The sequence below is a fragment of the Aquila chrysaetos genome, chromosome 22 (assembly GCF_900496995.4).
Source record: "Aquila chrysaetos chrysaetos chromosome 22, bAquChr1.4, whole genome shotgun sequence".
NCBI classification, from domain to species: Eukaryota; Metazoa; Chordata; class Aves; order Accipitriformes; family Accipitridae; genus Aquila; species Aquila chrysaetos.
This window is the reverse complement of record NC_044025.1, coordinates 20,150,948-20,167,551: the sequence shown is the minus strand read 5'-3', so window position 1 is coordinate 20,167,551 and position 16,604 is coordinate 20,150,948. Positions and strand designations below refer to the sequence as shown.

The 16,604-nt window shown below is 47.6% G+C and overlaps 1 protein-coding gene across 1 annotated transcript in view; it reads right to left on the bottom strand.

Moving 5' to 3' along the window:
* PDLIM4 (PDZ and LIM domain 4) overlaps nucleotides 1-16,231 on the bottom strand; it is a 54,548-nt gene extending 38,317 nt beyond the window's left edge. Inside the window, exons 1-2 of the mRNA XM_029998264.2 lie at nucleotides 16,052-16,231; nucleotides 595-746 (exon numbers count right to left, since the gene is read on the bottom strand). Of these exons, the coding sequence (XP_029854124.1) occupies nucleotides 595-746; nucleotides 16,052-16,144 (245 nt within the window). The 5' untranslated portion in view covers nucleotides 16,145-16,231. The remainder of the gene's footprint in view (nucleotides 1-594; nucleotides 747-16,051) is intronic.
* Nucleotides 16,232-16,604: the final 373 nt, after the last annotated feature.

Genomic DNA, 16,604 nt, shown 5'->3' with positions numbered 1-16,604 from the left:
GTATACACTTATTTAAATCTACTAGAGCTATTTGTGAGCCTTATAAGGAGCACTCATTTTGCCTGGATAATTTGTGATTTGTATTAGGAACCTTTAGCTACAGAATTAATTCCAATCGAAAGCAAAAAACCCCCAAGCCTTTGTTTTGCTTTAAATATTCTAAAAAAGTGAACTTGGCAGGACCTTCAAATGTATATTCATTGAACAGATGTTTAGGAAAATAATAGGTGGATGTTAATGAAGAGGGAGGCTTTGCCCAAAGGAGATTTCAATCCCACTGCTACTCTTGCTTGTGTTGATAAAACCTCCATTGGACTGAGGGATCCAACCCAGCTCACAGCCCAGACAAGCCTTGCAAGGTACAGATAATAATCCACACATATAAGTGAACTGAACCCATTTTTTTTATATCTGTGATCTTTGAAAAATAATTTTGTTTTGCTGTTTTTAAAAATGCAGAACAATTACACAGACCACGGGGATGCACCAAGAGCTGAGCCTCAGGGCACATCTGCTCCGGGGCGAGCCACAAGCTTTCTGCAGAAGAGCCAAGCAAAGCTGACACACGAGCACACCAAACCGAAGAGGACCTACCTGTTCACGGAGAGCAGCAGCTGGTCCATGCATGCTTTGATCTTGTTTTGTGCTTCTAGGTGTGTCATGTTCTCTGTGCTCTCTCCATTAATTGCCAGAATAATATCTCCTGGGCACAGGTTTGCCATGGCTGCTTTACTGCCAGGGTTAATCTAGGCAGGAAAAAATAAAAGGGTTACTTAAAAGAATGCTCGGTTTTAAAAAAAAGTCCTGTGTTTGGAATAAGCAGCAGATAAAGGGAATAGTTATTTCTGGAGAAGACATGGGTTTTTGCCTACACCAACGGCATCTACCAGAGGCTGGATGTCAGAGCCAGGTCTCTTGGGTCAGCCACAGTTCTCCAAAGGCCATCCTCTACAACAATGCTCTTTTAAATAAGAGATTTCTGCCAACCCCAGTCAGTGTGTGACCAGGTCCTCTCTTCAGATTCGTCTCTTGCTTGACATAATCCAATACGCTCTTTCCAGAGATGCTTTACACTCCTTTGGCTTGCAGGCCTTAAATCATGCTGTGAGGGTCAATCCCTAAAGAACAGATGAAACCCTCCTCTTTGGCTAACTACGTAATTAGAAGATGAGCACAGTCATCCTAATTGTTTCCTGTGGAGAGGTTACATTTGACATCAGTTTTTCCTGACCATCATTCAAATGACTTGTCTCTTTCTACCCCTGCATGGAATATCACGCAGCTCGTTAAGTCTCCACAACTCTTTCCTTCTGGTTTTGTAAGAATGCCAGAACCTTATAGAACTCGTAACTTCTTTCCTGAGGAACTAATGACAGGTCCAGGTACTGTTTGTGGTCAGCCGTAAGACCAATCCTGCAGCCCATAAAAGAGTTTCTTGAGAAATCACCATTTCATTTACATCAGCCCAAATGTGTTTTTAATTTTTGCAATAATATAAAATGATGCAAGGCATAGACAGGACAGGTAAATGTGTCTGTTCAAACTCTTAATAGCTACGTGCTTGCCCTCTAATTTCCTCTTCCGTCATTCAGAGCATCTGCTAATGCTCCGCTAACCAACCACATGGTTTATCAAGTGAGAAAGTACAGCGAGTCTGACTTTTGGGGATTGGGGTCTCACTGCATTTAGAGTGTGATGGTGCTTTGATTCTCTTTACTCATGATTTACACAGGTATAATCCCCTGTCTCAGGCAATGGCTCTCTGCTCCATCACACCCTGCCCAAAAGATCCAGGCAACAGGATCACTGCTCTATCCTCCATCTCCCCCCGGGCATATCTTACATCGGTGCATGGCGGTAACCAGACGCTAACAAACCAGGTATGGTTTTTTCTGATAGTTTGAGACCAAGTGCTGGCCGCCTGCTCCACGGTGCCCACAAGCCCCCCGACCACCGCAGACCATCATTAGACAAGCAATCTTTTAGAAAGGGAGGCACGCATCCATCGTCCCCATTATCACCTCGACTCGTTTTCTGCAGTTCCGTTTTCACAGGGAATTTGGAGAGGATTTAGTCTTGCCACCGAAGCCCTTTGTGGATCGCACTGGGGCCGCTCACAGGACCGATGCCGGTGGAACAGCCGGCGAGAGGCAGAGAGCCCCCGGCGTAACACAGCCCTGCCGCACCGCTCCCCGCGTGGCTACAGCCGCCCGTACCACTGAAACATCAACCTGAAGGTGTTCGAGGAGCTCCAAACCACTTTTTACATTTAAGTAGAACTGGCAGCCCGAATTAAGGCTTTTGTTGCGTTGTCAGAGTAAATCAGCATTTGCCATTTGCTCTTCAATAGTTTCAGCCGGGTGATTTTGCTCTAACAAACCTGCCCGGCCAACTCCGTCCCTGCTCGCAGGCTCCCCCGTGACTCAGCTCAGAGCAAACAAGAGGAGGTTTTTCTGAGCACAGCCAAAGTAGCTGTAAAGCTCCGACACAGGACTTTTCACCCCGGGACAGGTTTATTTCTTCCCTGGCGTGCATTTGTCCTGTTGGGTTTTTTGAACCCCTGTAAGAAGACATGGCATTCACAGAGCATTAGGGTCCTTCTAACAGCCTCGGAAGCTGCCAGACCCACCAGAAAAATCAACCAGAAGCTCAACCAGCACTTCCAAGGAAGCATCTCCACGCACTTGCCTGTTGTAATCCACTTCGGTCAGTGCCCACCCCACAGCCCCGGCTGCCAGCAGGCTTTTGGACTAACAGACCTTCAGTTTGACCCAGGACAGCTGTATTTTGTTCTTGTCTATTCAATGCTGTCTAGATGTCTGACAGATTTTTCTCCCTGTGCTGATCTTAACCAGATTGTAGCTTCCTTGGAGAATAAGCTGTTCATAAATGGGGCTCTTAGCAGTTTCCTATTTTTAGACTCTGGTTTATTTCAAATTATTTTGGCAGTATCTTTATGTTAGCATTTTATGCTAGCCGTGGAGATAACTGAGGGCTTGAAACAGAGCTGCACTCCAAGAACTCATTAGTTTGAGATACAGCATTGGTGTGACAGCAGCTTGGGAATCAGTATTGTAATGTCTGACAGGTCCAAAATTTGTATTTTAGTGAATAATGTTTAAAATACTTCAGACCAAGTTCTCCTACCTCACAGCTGTGCAAAGCCATTGATGCCAAACATGCCACAGAAAGCCCTGCGAGCCTGCTTATGGGTCAGGGCTGCCTTTGAATCCTCATGCAAGGGATGATCCTCACCTGCTTCACTCCATGCAGCCAGCCTACCGCAAAACCAGGATCTCCGTAAGGACAAGGATGCAATTTTAAATATAGTAATTTTTGTGATAGAGTCTACGCTTGGAGCAAAACACCCAAGAAAGATGACCCTCTGTTGTCACGCAGAAATGAATAAATACACAAGGAAGGAGCAGGAGGGATCTGGGTGTCTTGTTCAGGCACCCGTTGAGCTACAAGCAGCCAGCACCCACACCCAGCGCCAATGGGCTCAACCCAGAACGCTCCTTAACCAGCCTCTTCCCTTAGGAAGGCCAGCTGCTGCCCAACGAGCTGCTGAGCATCTGCTATTATAAGCAAGAACAAAAACCCCACTTTTTTTGTATGTACAAGTGATAAACCTCGTTTTGTGTATTAGTCCGTTCTGCAGGGCAATAGCCCTAAGCGACGTCCCTGCAGCCGCGGGTATTGCCCGTGGGTGCGAGGTCTCTGCAGGGCAGTGATGTTACAGCCCAGCAGCAAACAGCGGTTTTGGGCTGGAGCTTTTACCAGAGGCACTCACCCACTCACACCTCCCTGCAGAGGGGCCTCGGGTCTGCTGCGAGCCGCAACCGCTGCGTGTGCGACACGAACGAAGCACGCACAAATCGGAGAGTCACCGGACACGTTACGAAGTTAAAAAACACTGCGAAGAAAACCTGCACCCGGTCACTGGAGCCCTGCGTTCTCGAAAGGGGCCTCTAAGGAGCTGAGGTTTGAGATTAGGATAGGCTTAAGAAAAACGGTGATAAGATTTTTCTTTCTTTGTTTTTGAAGTTCTCCATCAGTGCTAAGAACAAACCATTTTAAAAATCAAGGTTGAATGGACGTGGACCAAGACAAGACCGACGGATAGGTAACTCAGGGTGGTGCGAGTGGTCTCCCCGGGACCAGGACAGGTTGGATCTCCCCCCCCCCGCACGCTGCCTTTCTTCGGGCAATGCCGAGTACCCTAAAGCAGAGTCCCAACACGGGCTCCATCCCACGGCACCCGCTGCACCCTGCGTGTGCCATGCCTCGTCTTGCCCGCGCTGGGCACCTGCCAGGATTTGAGCTCTTTGTCTGCTTTTCGCTAGCGAAGAGCTCGAGGGGGGCAATTACACACTAGCAAGGAGCCAGCCCAGTCCCTCGCTCCTTGCTAACCCCCGGGGCTGCAGTGCCCTGCGCGGGTGCTGGTATTTCAGGGCCGGAGTAAGATGCTGGTGGAGAATTAAGGGGGTGGACGGGGTGGTCTGAGCCCTGGCACTGCTGGCATCAAGGCCACGCGGCTCCCAAGGGGCTCTGCTTGTGCCGTGGGGTGACAGTAACCTCGATACACATTCAGAGCAGGCAAGTGTATAGCACCGAGAGCCAAACCCACAGCAAACACCGCAGGCTTAAAGAAACATAAATATTTTTATTAGTTCCCCTAAAGGTTTTTCTTTTTCAACTAGACAAGAAATCTGCCTCACTTGGAAGCTCGGAGCTCCCAAAGCCACAACTTTATACAGCAACGAAGCAGCACCGATGGGAACTGCCGGCCACCATTTAACATGTGCTGCTAGTTATTGTTGCCCTGCACTTGAAGATATTTTCCCACCAACATAAATCCAAAGCCAGCTGATGGACAATTGGGGTGAAATTGCACAAGACAGCCTAGTCAACCCCACAGCTTGCCCAGGAGAGGGGAGAAGACCTTCTCTCTGCACCTTCCCGCTCCCGCGTGCCATCCAGCCTCTTCCCTTGTGCCCAGCAGGTTTTTAAGCACAGCCTGGGATGCAATCCAGCAGAGCTGAACAGTTTTCTGAGAGTGAATCAAAGCAACTCAGCGTAACGGGTCCGGTGCACTGGACCAGTCATCTGGGACCAGGGCAGGGATGGAGTTAGCTGGTGGTGAGCTGATCATCACGAGATGATTAAGCAGATCCCACACAGCACTACGTGTGGAATAGCCACTACCCATCACCTAATCGCTGCTGCATCTTCAGCAGGAAGGAACTGAGCACAGAATACATGCAGGACCAGTCAGTGTGCTGGGGAGGTCACTGGCACTCATGTTTTCACAGCTCCTTTTATGCCCATAGAAGCACATTCGCGTGTACTCTACCCGAGGCGACCGCGCACGCACAGCACGGCATCTGCTCCGGGAACGCAGCGTAAACGCGTGTCATTTTTAGTGCTCTCCCAAAATTAAATAAAGCCAAGAGAGAACAATGTTCTGCATTTAACCCCTCCACAAAAATAAGCAGCTGTTTCTTTGTTACTCTCAAAAAAAAATGCAGATGCATAAGAATACTCATAAACAGAAATACTAAAAGAAACAGAAAACATGCACAGCTAACAATACTGTACAGCAGGGTGTGGGGAGGTTTGCAGAGCACGTGCTCCTGGTAAGTAACTCCAGGCTGTTGAGAGCAGAAAGCTGCCTCTCCCTGTGCAGCATGCCTTCTGCAGGGATTCGCTCCAGTAGGAAGCCAGAATGGTTTTTTGTTTGGTTTTTGTTTTTGTTTTTTTCCCCCCCTTTTCCAAAAAGCATATTATTCTCTCTAATCCCCTCAGGACAAGTCTCATTTGTGACGCCTTTGTATGTCCTCCACATAGCACTGTGCTTCAAAAAATACTGAAGGTCCAATATCAGTGCCTGTCTCAGTCCTTTCATATTATTCCAAGAGGAAAAGGAGAACTTTAAAGAAAGAGAGCCCATTAAACAGCCCTTCTCTCACTGTCCTCTGACCACAGGAGGTTTGGTCACAGGGCTGTGAGCATCACCCCAACCAAGGATAACGAGGGGAAATGTGACCCACAGGCTGTAGCGCTGGACCAACACCCCATAAGTTACTATCTCCTTTTGCCAAGTCATCAACCCATGAACTGCAACTGCACAATTACAAACCAATCTTTTAAAATAAGTTTCTCCAATTATTTTCCCCACCTTTCCCAAGATTACCACCCACCTCTCTCCTCTCCTCCAAGGGGACCAGCCTCGAGCAGCTCCCTCCCCAGCCAAGCGGATACTCTGATGCTATGGAATAGACTGGAAAAACCCCAAAGCCAGCAGCAGCTATCTTATCTGGCCACTGGAGCCTCGTCAGGATTTACTAAGTGCTAGCATCTGACATCAGGCCAATAAAATAAAGCACATTAAGGCAACTATTGCGCTAAGCCCGTTGGTGTTGGGAGATGTGCAATCTAATTTAGTAAGCCAGATTATTTGCACTGAGAGGAGTTTACTCTTGAAGCACACATCGCATTACACTTTTGCCCCCAGAGATCAAGCACAGAAGCGTGCCCGGCCGTGAGACCCGTCTGACAGGGCAAAGTCCGCCGGGTCTCGCCGTGCGCATCCCACCGCCCACGCAGGGATAACCCTCCCCGCCACGGGGACGGCTCGGCTCCGAAGCGGCTTTGCTCAAGCCATCTCGAGAACTGGGCCAACACCGCAAGCTGAAACGCTCAACGCTTTAGTGAAAGTTTAATGTGCTATATTAACTTACACCCCCCCAGTTTTTCCTCCCGCCTCTTTTTCCCCCACCTCTGTAACATCACCCGTGTCAGGACCCAAGGACAAGGGACACGGTTCCTCCTCACGCCTGCACAGGTCCCGGCACAGCCATCGGAAGGAAGAACTTAGTATCTATTCTCCCAGTAGTTTTTACTCAAATTAACAAGTACCACCTAATCAGGACAATCACACCTACATAATAAAGGCAGCTTTCTCTCTGCCAGGCCTCCTTCACTTTCAAAAAAAAAAAAAAAAAAAAGCACTACATTAACAAAATGCGACACATCCCATCAATCAATGAAGCCATCTTCCCAGAACTTAATGGGTTAAGACATGCAATGCCATACAAGCCTACACAGACCACAACACCCTTCTCTTAAATCAATGGTAGCTTGTTACAGGCAAGTCCGGGGAAATTTTCTGTTCTGCAAGTGTGATCAAAAGGGCCCGATTAAAGTCTTCGGGAGGCTTTCAAGATAGTGTGACAAAATTCTCAGCTTTTAAACAAAGCAAGCCTGTTCCATTATCAGGAAGCATGCTACGAGGCAGTGATCTTACGGTAGCAATCTCTTTTAAAACAGGAAGAACCAAGAATTAAATGACTAACTAATGAAGATAAATTCCCCAAATCCTTTAAGCATTTGTTCCAGGAATTCTCTTCAGCTTTTCAAAGCATCGTGCCTTGAACTCACATACATTCCTTACCAACCATTTGCATTTTTCTAATTGCTTATATAAAAGTCCAGTGCATCAAGACATTATTTAGGTGTGCCGTGCAGCCTGGTAAATGAAGAGCACTGTTTATGCAACACGAATTCATTTAACTACTGAGGAAAACAAGAAGCTTAAGAGCATAAAAGGGAAAGAACCAGAGTGCGAGCGTTATAGAAGGCAAGACACTTGAAAATCCATTTGAATCCAAGTGCTGATGGATCCAAATCCAAATTCAGAATGGATTCGTAGCGTAGATCCCAATTCAGCTCAAAGGCTGAGGACTCTGTACAAAGAAAAGAATCATAGAATCATTTAGGTTGGAAAAGACCTTCAAGATCATCGAGTCCAACCATCAACCATGCCCACTAAACCATGTCATGGAGTACCCCGTCTACGTGCTTTTTGAATGCCTCCAGGGATGGTGACTCAACCACTTCCCTGGGCAGCCTGTTCCAATGTCTGACAACCCTCTCAGTAAAGAAATTTTTCCTAATATCTAACCTAAATCTCCCTTGCCGCAACTTGAGGCCATTTCCTCTCGTCCTAAGGCTGATAATCAATGAAATCCAGTAAAAATTTTAGAGCAACCCACCACATAACCCGAGTGCAAACCTCAAAATGCTGAGACAGACACGGGTCGTTCAGACACTCACACCTGGCTTATTTGGCCAAAAGCTCGCCTTGCTCAGCCCCAGAGCACCCAGAACTCCGGCCGCGCTCGGACCGGGAGCAGCGGCACGCCACGCTGCCTGCCGCGTCCACGGTCACCAGGAGCCCTCCGACCCCTCCTCCGAGGACAAGTTATAGATATGCTGCTTCGCTACACCAGAGCGACCCACTCTTAACCACTACAGCTGCTGCTACGCTTAAATCTGCTTTATACTCGCTCCATGTTTGGGAACACGGCTCCAGGACGGAGCATCGCTGCCGTCCCTCGGACACCGCACCATTGCACAGCACTGGGCAAACTGGATTGAGCAGCATCAGAGAAAGCGTTTATGATCATTAACTGGTTCATCTCCTCGAGAGGTTTAGCGCTCAGGTCTCCCGTGAAGCCTCCCCTTCTCGGACACCTCGCAGCCAGCAGCGGGGCTCCCGAAACCCCTGGTTGGAGAAACCCCCGGGTGCTTTGCCGAAGACACGCAGGAGCTGCTCAGAGCTCTCCCGTTCCAATCACCGGCCTCCTCGGCCGGGAAGGTGGGTTGATACCTTTCCTATCAAAAGGAAAGCGGCAACAGAGGTATCTCCAAACAGCAGAAAATTCTCCAACACGAGAAGTTTGAATTCATCCAGGGAGCAAACCTGAAGCTTCGTCCTTGTGAAACGAGTAGGCGTTAATCTCGCACAGACTGCAGGGATTTGTGCCTTTGCAATGCGTCTGCCTTCTCCCAGTTTAATTGCAAACGCTAGATATTTTGCAGGGTTTAGTCTTTTGTACCAGAAGCTTTACATGGGCTAAAGGCTTCTGGGAAGTGTTTTGTGGCTTATGGTGAATGACAGCATTCAGGCTCAGCGCACTGTAAACCTCCCAGCTGAGCTTCTACTCCATGGTGCTCACTATTGAACAGTCCTGGATTCAACTGCTCAAGACAGTTTATCTTCTAGCTTTGCATTGCCCATATCTGATAATTAAGAATAATTACTTGAAATAATCTTCTTTAATCCGGTACGTTTTGCTTTCTGAAGCTTGTACTGTAAAATGTCATTCGCACATAATCTGCTATCAGTCAACACAACATGTAAAACTACTTAAGGTTTAATGGGTGTGAATTTGAGTTGCTCTGGTTGACAAGAAAGATTGAGTGTGGCATGGGCTTTGAGGCATCTTTATGATGTTTGGAAAATTCATTGGCTGAAATACTCTTGCACAGCAAATTTTTTTTTTTTTTTTTTTTTTTAAATAGAGCTCTGTTCTCTATGGTGAGAAAGTGGGGTTTATTTTAGGTCTCTGCTGGCTGTAAAAGCTACTTGGAGCAACTGCAAAAAATGTCAAGCTGCAGTGTGGCGTTCAAGTAACCCGATGAATCCTGGGTTTCCTTAAAGTTTTTGCGCAAGTCCTGAAGTAGAAACCAAACATAACCTTATCTTCCAGGGGTTGGGGCAAGTGCAGTGTTAAGGGCTGTGTACAAATCCACTACATTAACAAGCTCCAGCTAGATACGCCACGGTTTGCTTCGGTACACATCTGGCAGCACTGCACTGACAACAAATCAAGCAGAGTATTTTCTGTGAACATGTTTGTTTTAGCTTTTTTTATCAACACTACCAGATCTTGAGAAATCTACTGTTTTCTTTTACACTCTAGCACCTGTGGTCACAGATGACTTAAAAAATAAAAACATTTTCACTAAGTGTTTGGGTATCTAAGAACCATGAGTCAATGCATTTTGAGACCTCAGAAATCAAACAACAAATTCAGTCAGAAATACTACATTTAAGAGGACTTGTGCCTTCTAGGATTCGCCATATGACTCCTGCAGACCCGTGATATGCATTTTCCCCCAAAACTACAAAAAAAAAATTAATTGCAATAGTCTGCACTAATCCCACACAATCCATAACAGCATATTTGTATTAAAATTAAAGGACTGATCTGCCCCCAGGAGGACCAGGATTATCACCAGCTATCGTGCTATACATCAACAAAAAGTTTAACAAAAAAAGATTAATTCCACATATTCCCCCTTGTATGCTTCCTACACTAACAAGGCCATTTTAGTAAGTCTGCTATCTAACTTTATTCTCCTTTTATCACTGTATCAAGTGGGGTACAACCACGCACTTCTCCAAAGTAACTCTTAATACCTGTCCCAACAAGCAATCTTTCAATGTTCAAGAAGTTAGAAAATTGACATCACCATCATTTAAAAGAAAAAAAAAAAAGAAAAAAAAGAAAAAACGCCAAACCACAAAAACCCTAGCCCCAACTCAAAATAACCACTTACACTGAGCCCATTCTGCTTTGTTCAACCTGGCAGAGGCCCGAAGTGTTTTCAAGGGTGTGCTAGGCTTATTTTGCTGAACTTGCCCCAAGGTCAGACCTTGCATGAATGGACCTACATGAATCATTCTTTCCGCCTGCTTTCCCACTCTGGATTATCAATGTGCTTGATTACAGTAATTAGCATTAGGCTTTCATTCCAGCATATTCTACCATTACTGTCTCCTGAACCAGCACAAGCATTTATTCTTCTCTTTCAGTTATTAAATAAAGCCTCAGTGATAGAATAACTTCAGCAGCAAATATATTTGTTACATACTTTCATTAGTTCTTATCTGTAGTTCAGATTAACCGTTAAGTGCCACTACAGCTTCAAGTGTAACCACCCAGATCTATTGCTCCAGACCTTATAAGCAACAATCATTGGAAGAATGATGAGAACAAAAAAGAATGACAAAAACAAAGAAGAATGACAAGCAAAACTATTTCCTTCCACTCAAAAAAAAAAAAAAATCATCCCACTTGAACTATTACGTTATAACAAACATTAATAGCTAGCATCTCTTCATTCCTCCATACGAGCCATAAAACCACCAAAGGTCAGCAGAAATCAGCTGGGGTCCTAGTTTTAGGATTCATCACCACAGAGCAACTACTTCAGTCCATTTGGGAGCTCTGAACAGAAAGCACATCATTTCCATTTAATAAACACTCAACACATACAAGTTACACATAAAACCAGGAAAAAAAAAAAAACAACTTATGGAAAGCAAAGAAAAAAAAATGGCCCCATTCCCTTTGCTGGCATCGCTGGTTCTTGCCTTTTCTCCGCCAACATCCGTGGAGTTCCTGGGGTAACTAAACCCGGACCCCCCAGCACTGCCCAGCCCTTCGTGCTGTGCCGTCCCCGACCCGGAGCACACAACAGCAAACCTCACAGGCCACCCCAGAAATCATCACCCCGAGCGGGTACTCTCTGCGTTCAAGTGGGATCACAGCAACACACTTGGGCATTTGCGGACTGCCCCGACGGAATCAACAAGACCACTTTTACTGGAATTCCTCCCTCAGCAGAATTCCTTCTCGAGTACCCTAACCTTTAACAGGACACGTATTTGCTCAAATACAAAAGCTACTTAAGTTTAAAAGTCAACCTCAACTCAAACAATACCTGGATAATGGATTGCAGGCCAATTATTTCTCACCCTTCTTATGTTACAGTTCCAAGCCAACACTGAAAAATGCATTTTTGCTGCTCAGCTAGAGACTAGTGGGTAAACTGATGCTGAAGCTGGCAGATAAAAGAAAAACTGTATTAAAAATTTTTTCAAAATTTTATTTTAAAAATACTGGAATCGGTCCATTTGTCAGTTATCTGCTTAGCCAAGTAATTTATCTACGATTCTAAAAGCAGCAAGTGCTTGGATTAACACTGGCAGAGTTGGGTAGATGACGACATTGACTGCTCTAGGAGCTGGACAAGCGAGTTCAAGTGATTAAACGCATTCAGCTCCTCTAGTTACGCTAATGACTGATTATCTTTTAATCCCAGGCAAGGGGTAGATCAACTGCGATCCCACACAGAACCACAGCACTCACTGATGTGGTTATAAGCACCACACTGAGAGCAGCTGAGTAAGTTATTCCATTTCTGTTCCTGAACCATGGTTGCTGGTCAAAGGCAATGTTGTCACTACCTCGAGTAAGAGCCACCGTAAGCTCCCTTTCCCACCACACAGTATCCAGTTGTTAACTTGCTCAACCGAGGAAAAGCAGCTGTCAGCTACCAGAAACTTAATTAAGTCTTAATGACTTGATAGAAAGTGGTTTTAAGGCCAACTCTAAGCAGATGTTTTAGGTCACTCCCCTACCCCTATAAATATCACTAGGATGAGGAACCATCAATTACATGATGTACAACACCCAGCATCAGCTTACTGTAACTGCGGGTATAAAACGAGCCGGGTTGCTTCCCCAGAGCACAGCCCTGGGCTACAATTCCCTTCCCAGCACTGTGCTGACAACGCACCACCATCGCCCCTGCACGTAGCTGCTGCAGCACCCTGCGGGGCTGCGTGCCCCCAAACCAGCCCAGCAAACCCCAGCCCTGCTCTTCTGGGTCCCCCAGAAAACGCAGGGAGAAACAGGGAGGGAAAAGGGCGGCTAGCACACCTAGCTTTTTATGTGACCACGTGAGAAAGATGCCCTAAGCACACCCTTCTGGATTTGCACTTATTTTTTCCTTATCTCTAATATTGAAGAACTTAACACTCCAACTTGAGCCCTGGCCTCTCCAGGGGAGTGCTCAGCATCAGCTGTTCCCAGTCACTCCGGCAATCACATCTTTAACACTTGTCACTTAAGATTCATCAAACCACAGAGGGAAGTGACCCGCTTTCAAGAAAAACAGATCATTCCTTGATTTCATGAGCATATTTGAAACAGCTGCAAGGGATGGGCTCAACACCATCAGCTGCACCTGCACAAATGCAGTGACCTCCTGGGGGCTAAAGGCTAAAGCAAGTCCTGGTGAGTGAGTCAAGTCCCGTTCCAAAGCAGGACTGTGCGGTCACTATTTTCCTTGCTGCCAAATCCACATTTTTTCCAAGTTTAGCCCTTGACAATATTGTCACAAGCCACTTTCGGGGATTACCTTCAGGTTTCCTTCCTGCCCCACGCCAGGCACCTCTCCCTGCCTGAGGTTCAGCCGCACCACAGCGTCTCCTGCTCCGCTCGGGCTGGCAGCTCCTCTCGCACCAACCGCTTTGTTATTTCCCCTCTCACAGTGACACTTTGCCTTCCAGTCCCACAAATGCAACGTCAAGGAAGGAACTCTGCCTCCACTTAACCCGGAGCAACGACACTCAAGACAGGCTTTGGAGAAGAAGCTGCACCCTTCTAGGGTCCGCCCAGCAGACAGCAAAGCATTGCTCCCTGGGGCTGCGACACATCTCTGCACTGTTACAGCTAGTGGGAGGTCTGGGGAGAAATTGTTTCCTGTAGTAGCTTAGCAAAGAGTAGAGAAAACTAACCTATTAATGACAATAATTTTTTTTTCAACCCCTACGCAGATGAATTTGTGTTTTGTAAGTAGGCAGCCAGCCTCTGGCACCCAGAACTGAAGGTGGGTGGCTTTTGGATGCCTCTAATCCCAAACTGCAACCTATGAATTCACCAACGTAACCAGTCCGGGTAGGATGCTTGCAGAGCTGTACAGCCCAAACACTGTGTGGCCCATCAGTCCTCAGCCCCCCTCGGGCACAGAAGCGGGGTGCAGCAAACCCGCATCCCTCGGGCAGCCCAGCGCACCCGAAGCGTGTCCGCATCTTGGGCTGGCAGCTGGATACGGGAGTCCCAGAGTCTGGTCCCGCCTCCCGGCAGAACTTCTGCTTTTCAAAATATGTTTGTAATTTAATGGCATTTTAATACAAAACAAATAAAATTTTAAAAAAGCACTTTGAAGGAAGCAGAAGTCAGCCAAAAGCCTCAACAATTAGGCTACCGCAAGAGTCTCCCTCCCACCTGCAGCGACCCAGCCCAGGCAAGGGGGCTGGGGACTCCCCATCCCAGATCCCAGCCCCCTTGCCCAGGTTTCAAGCTAGAAAGAACAGATCTCCTGGTTAGACAATTAGTTTAATTGTCTAACTAGACAATTACAGAATAAAAATGAATATGGCACCACACCAGCCACGCTCAGTCCTCTGCAGAGAGGCAGGGTTGCACGGACCCACCATCAAGTGAAGCCCTGGCTCCCCCAGCAGCCCCTTCCCCATGGCTGGGTGCTATAGGGGAAGCCAATTCCTCCTCAGTTTGAACATTTTCAGGTATTATTACCAAAGCTAGTGAGGTCTCTTCTTGTGTTAAGAGACCAGAGCCCAAGCAGAGCACCCTACACCCCTATTTACATCCCAGGGAGTTGTTTATCACCCTCTGGGAGCAGCTGTTAGCGTACAGCACATCGCAGCATCGCCCCTCTCTTCAGTGGGAGCAGAATTAAAAGAGGATCCGATTTAAAAGGCTGCCACACACAGTAACATGAAGCAACACCCCACGACTGCTACTTGTGTTACACCTCGTTATGATCCCAAGCGAGACTGGCCTGATGAGAATTATCCTCACATCTCCCAGGTTTGCTGAATCAAACAAGGAATTTGGCAAGCCACCTGCCTAGGCAAAAGCAGACTTTGTTTTTTCTTGTTTAACATTAAACCAAACTTTTTTTCAAAGTAACAGGAAAGCAGCCTCCCTCCGCTAAATTAAGATGTTCATCTTCACAACAGGAAGATTTTTTACAGTCACCGAGAGGCGATTTTGCGTTTTGCTGCGATACATCCCACATTACTGGGGAAGAGAGAGGACCTCCCCGTGCCCAGGGGGGTAGACTGAGCCCCAAAAGCCGAGTGCCTCCCCTCGCAGCACAGGCACCCCCGCTGCGTGCCCGACCCCGGCAGCACGGCCAGACCCGCCGGCTGCTGCTCCCTGCACCGCCCCGGCCTTTCCCGGTCCCAGTCTTCCCTCCTCTCCATCCATCTCCTCCTGCCTCTCCTCCAAAAAAAGCCCTCACTGGAACACTTGGTCAGGGACAGTCCAAAGTAAAAACAAGGACACAAAGCCGTGTAATAGGCACATTTGAACTCAAATACAAACCAAGTCTCTTTAAAATGTGCTCTCTCCCATAATTATTTCTTTAAAACTCAGGGTACGTGTTTTCCCTTTTCTGTCACAGCTTTGGCAGCTGAATGAAAAGACGGCAAACAGCTTGTATGCGTTACGACGATATTTTTTAAGTTATAGCTCCTTTCAAAGCCTTTCAATACTCTCAGTGTTTTGTTCAAGCGCTCCAGCAGCAGCTGCCCAGGAGAAACTCAGCAACATTACCCAGCCTCAGCACGCCACAGGGCAGCTTCGGGTGTCCAGCCCTTTCCCAAGGCAGCCCGATGGCAATGGAAACACCAGTGCCCGTGGGAACTTGCCCAGCTCGGGCACAGCACCTCAACCATCCCGCAGCCCACCGCACCACCTCGCTGGGCTCCTTCCCGCATGGAGGACGGTTTGTTTTCACCTAGATCTGCGCACAAAGCCTATTTCAAGCTAGCCGCAGTGTCTTAGCGAAGAAATTTCCAGAATACATCTTTGTGAGGTTAAATACAAGTGTGAGTGCACTTACACAGTAATTACTACCAGCCCACAGGGACCCCATAACACAGCAGAGAAACTTCTTGCTGACTTTACTCCTGCCTTCCTAAAAAAAACCCCAACAGCCTGTGAACTCGGTCCAGGGCAGGAGTCCAAGCCCTCTGTAGCACTGAAGCACTAAAAACTTTGAAAGCGGATCTTTATGAATTAACATCCCCCAAAATAAATCAAGCAGAGAGAAGGCTTGCCTGCTCTGCGTTAACAGGGGCAGGGGGAGGGCTGAAACAGCGCTGCATTCAAAGGGAAACGCTTTCTTTGCCTGTATTTGGGTAGATATATAATAATATATACTTTAAAAAAAAAGCCCAAAGGGTGCTGCCCCCCCCCCCCGGGTACCACCAGCCCCATCCGCACCAGAGCGGCCCCGCTGCCCGCCCATCACCTGCCACCGGTCCCCCCCCCCAATTTTTCTCCCCCCCCCCCCAATTTTTCTCCCCCCCCCAGCTCACCCTGGAGATGGTCAGCGGAGCACTGAAATCCTTCCCGCCCACCAAGCGAAAACCCCACGGCGAAGGACCACGCAGGACCACCGAATGGGACATAACGACGGTGGAAGGGGCTCTGCTCGATCGAGCCACTTCGCGCTTCTCCTAATTACCGGGACGGATCGATCCCGCCTCCCCGCCACGCCCCTTTGGGGCGTGGCGGGGAGGCGGGATCGATCCGTCCCACCCCTCGTTAGAGGAGGGAGGGGGGATGTTGTGGAGGGGGGAGTTTTAGCTCCCTGACCATTTTTACTAGGGATTTTCAAAGCGACTGCTCCCACTAGTAAAGTTAAGCGTATCGCATTCGGTGAGGTCCAAGCCTCCACTTACCGCGCCTCTGGAGCGGAAGGCAAATGATGTCAGAGGTCGGTCAACGCGTCATCACCGACTGGTTCAGCGCAAGCGGTATGTTGAAGGAGAAAAGAGAAAATTTCCAGAGAATAAGCAGGTTGGGTTTCAAGTAGTTTGGGGATCCTTCATGGGCAGCGCTTGGTCAAAAGATAAAGCCCCAGGAAAA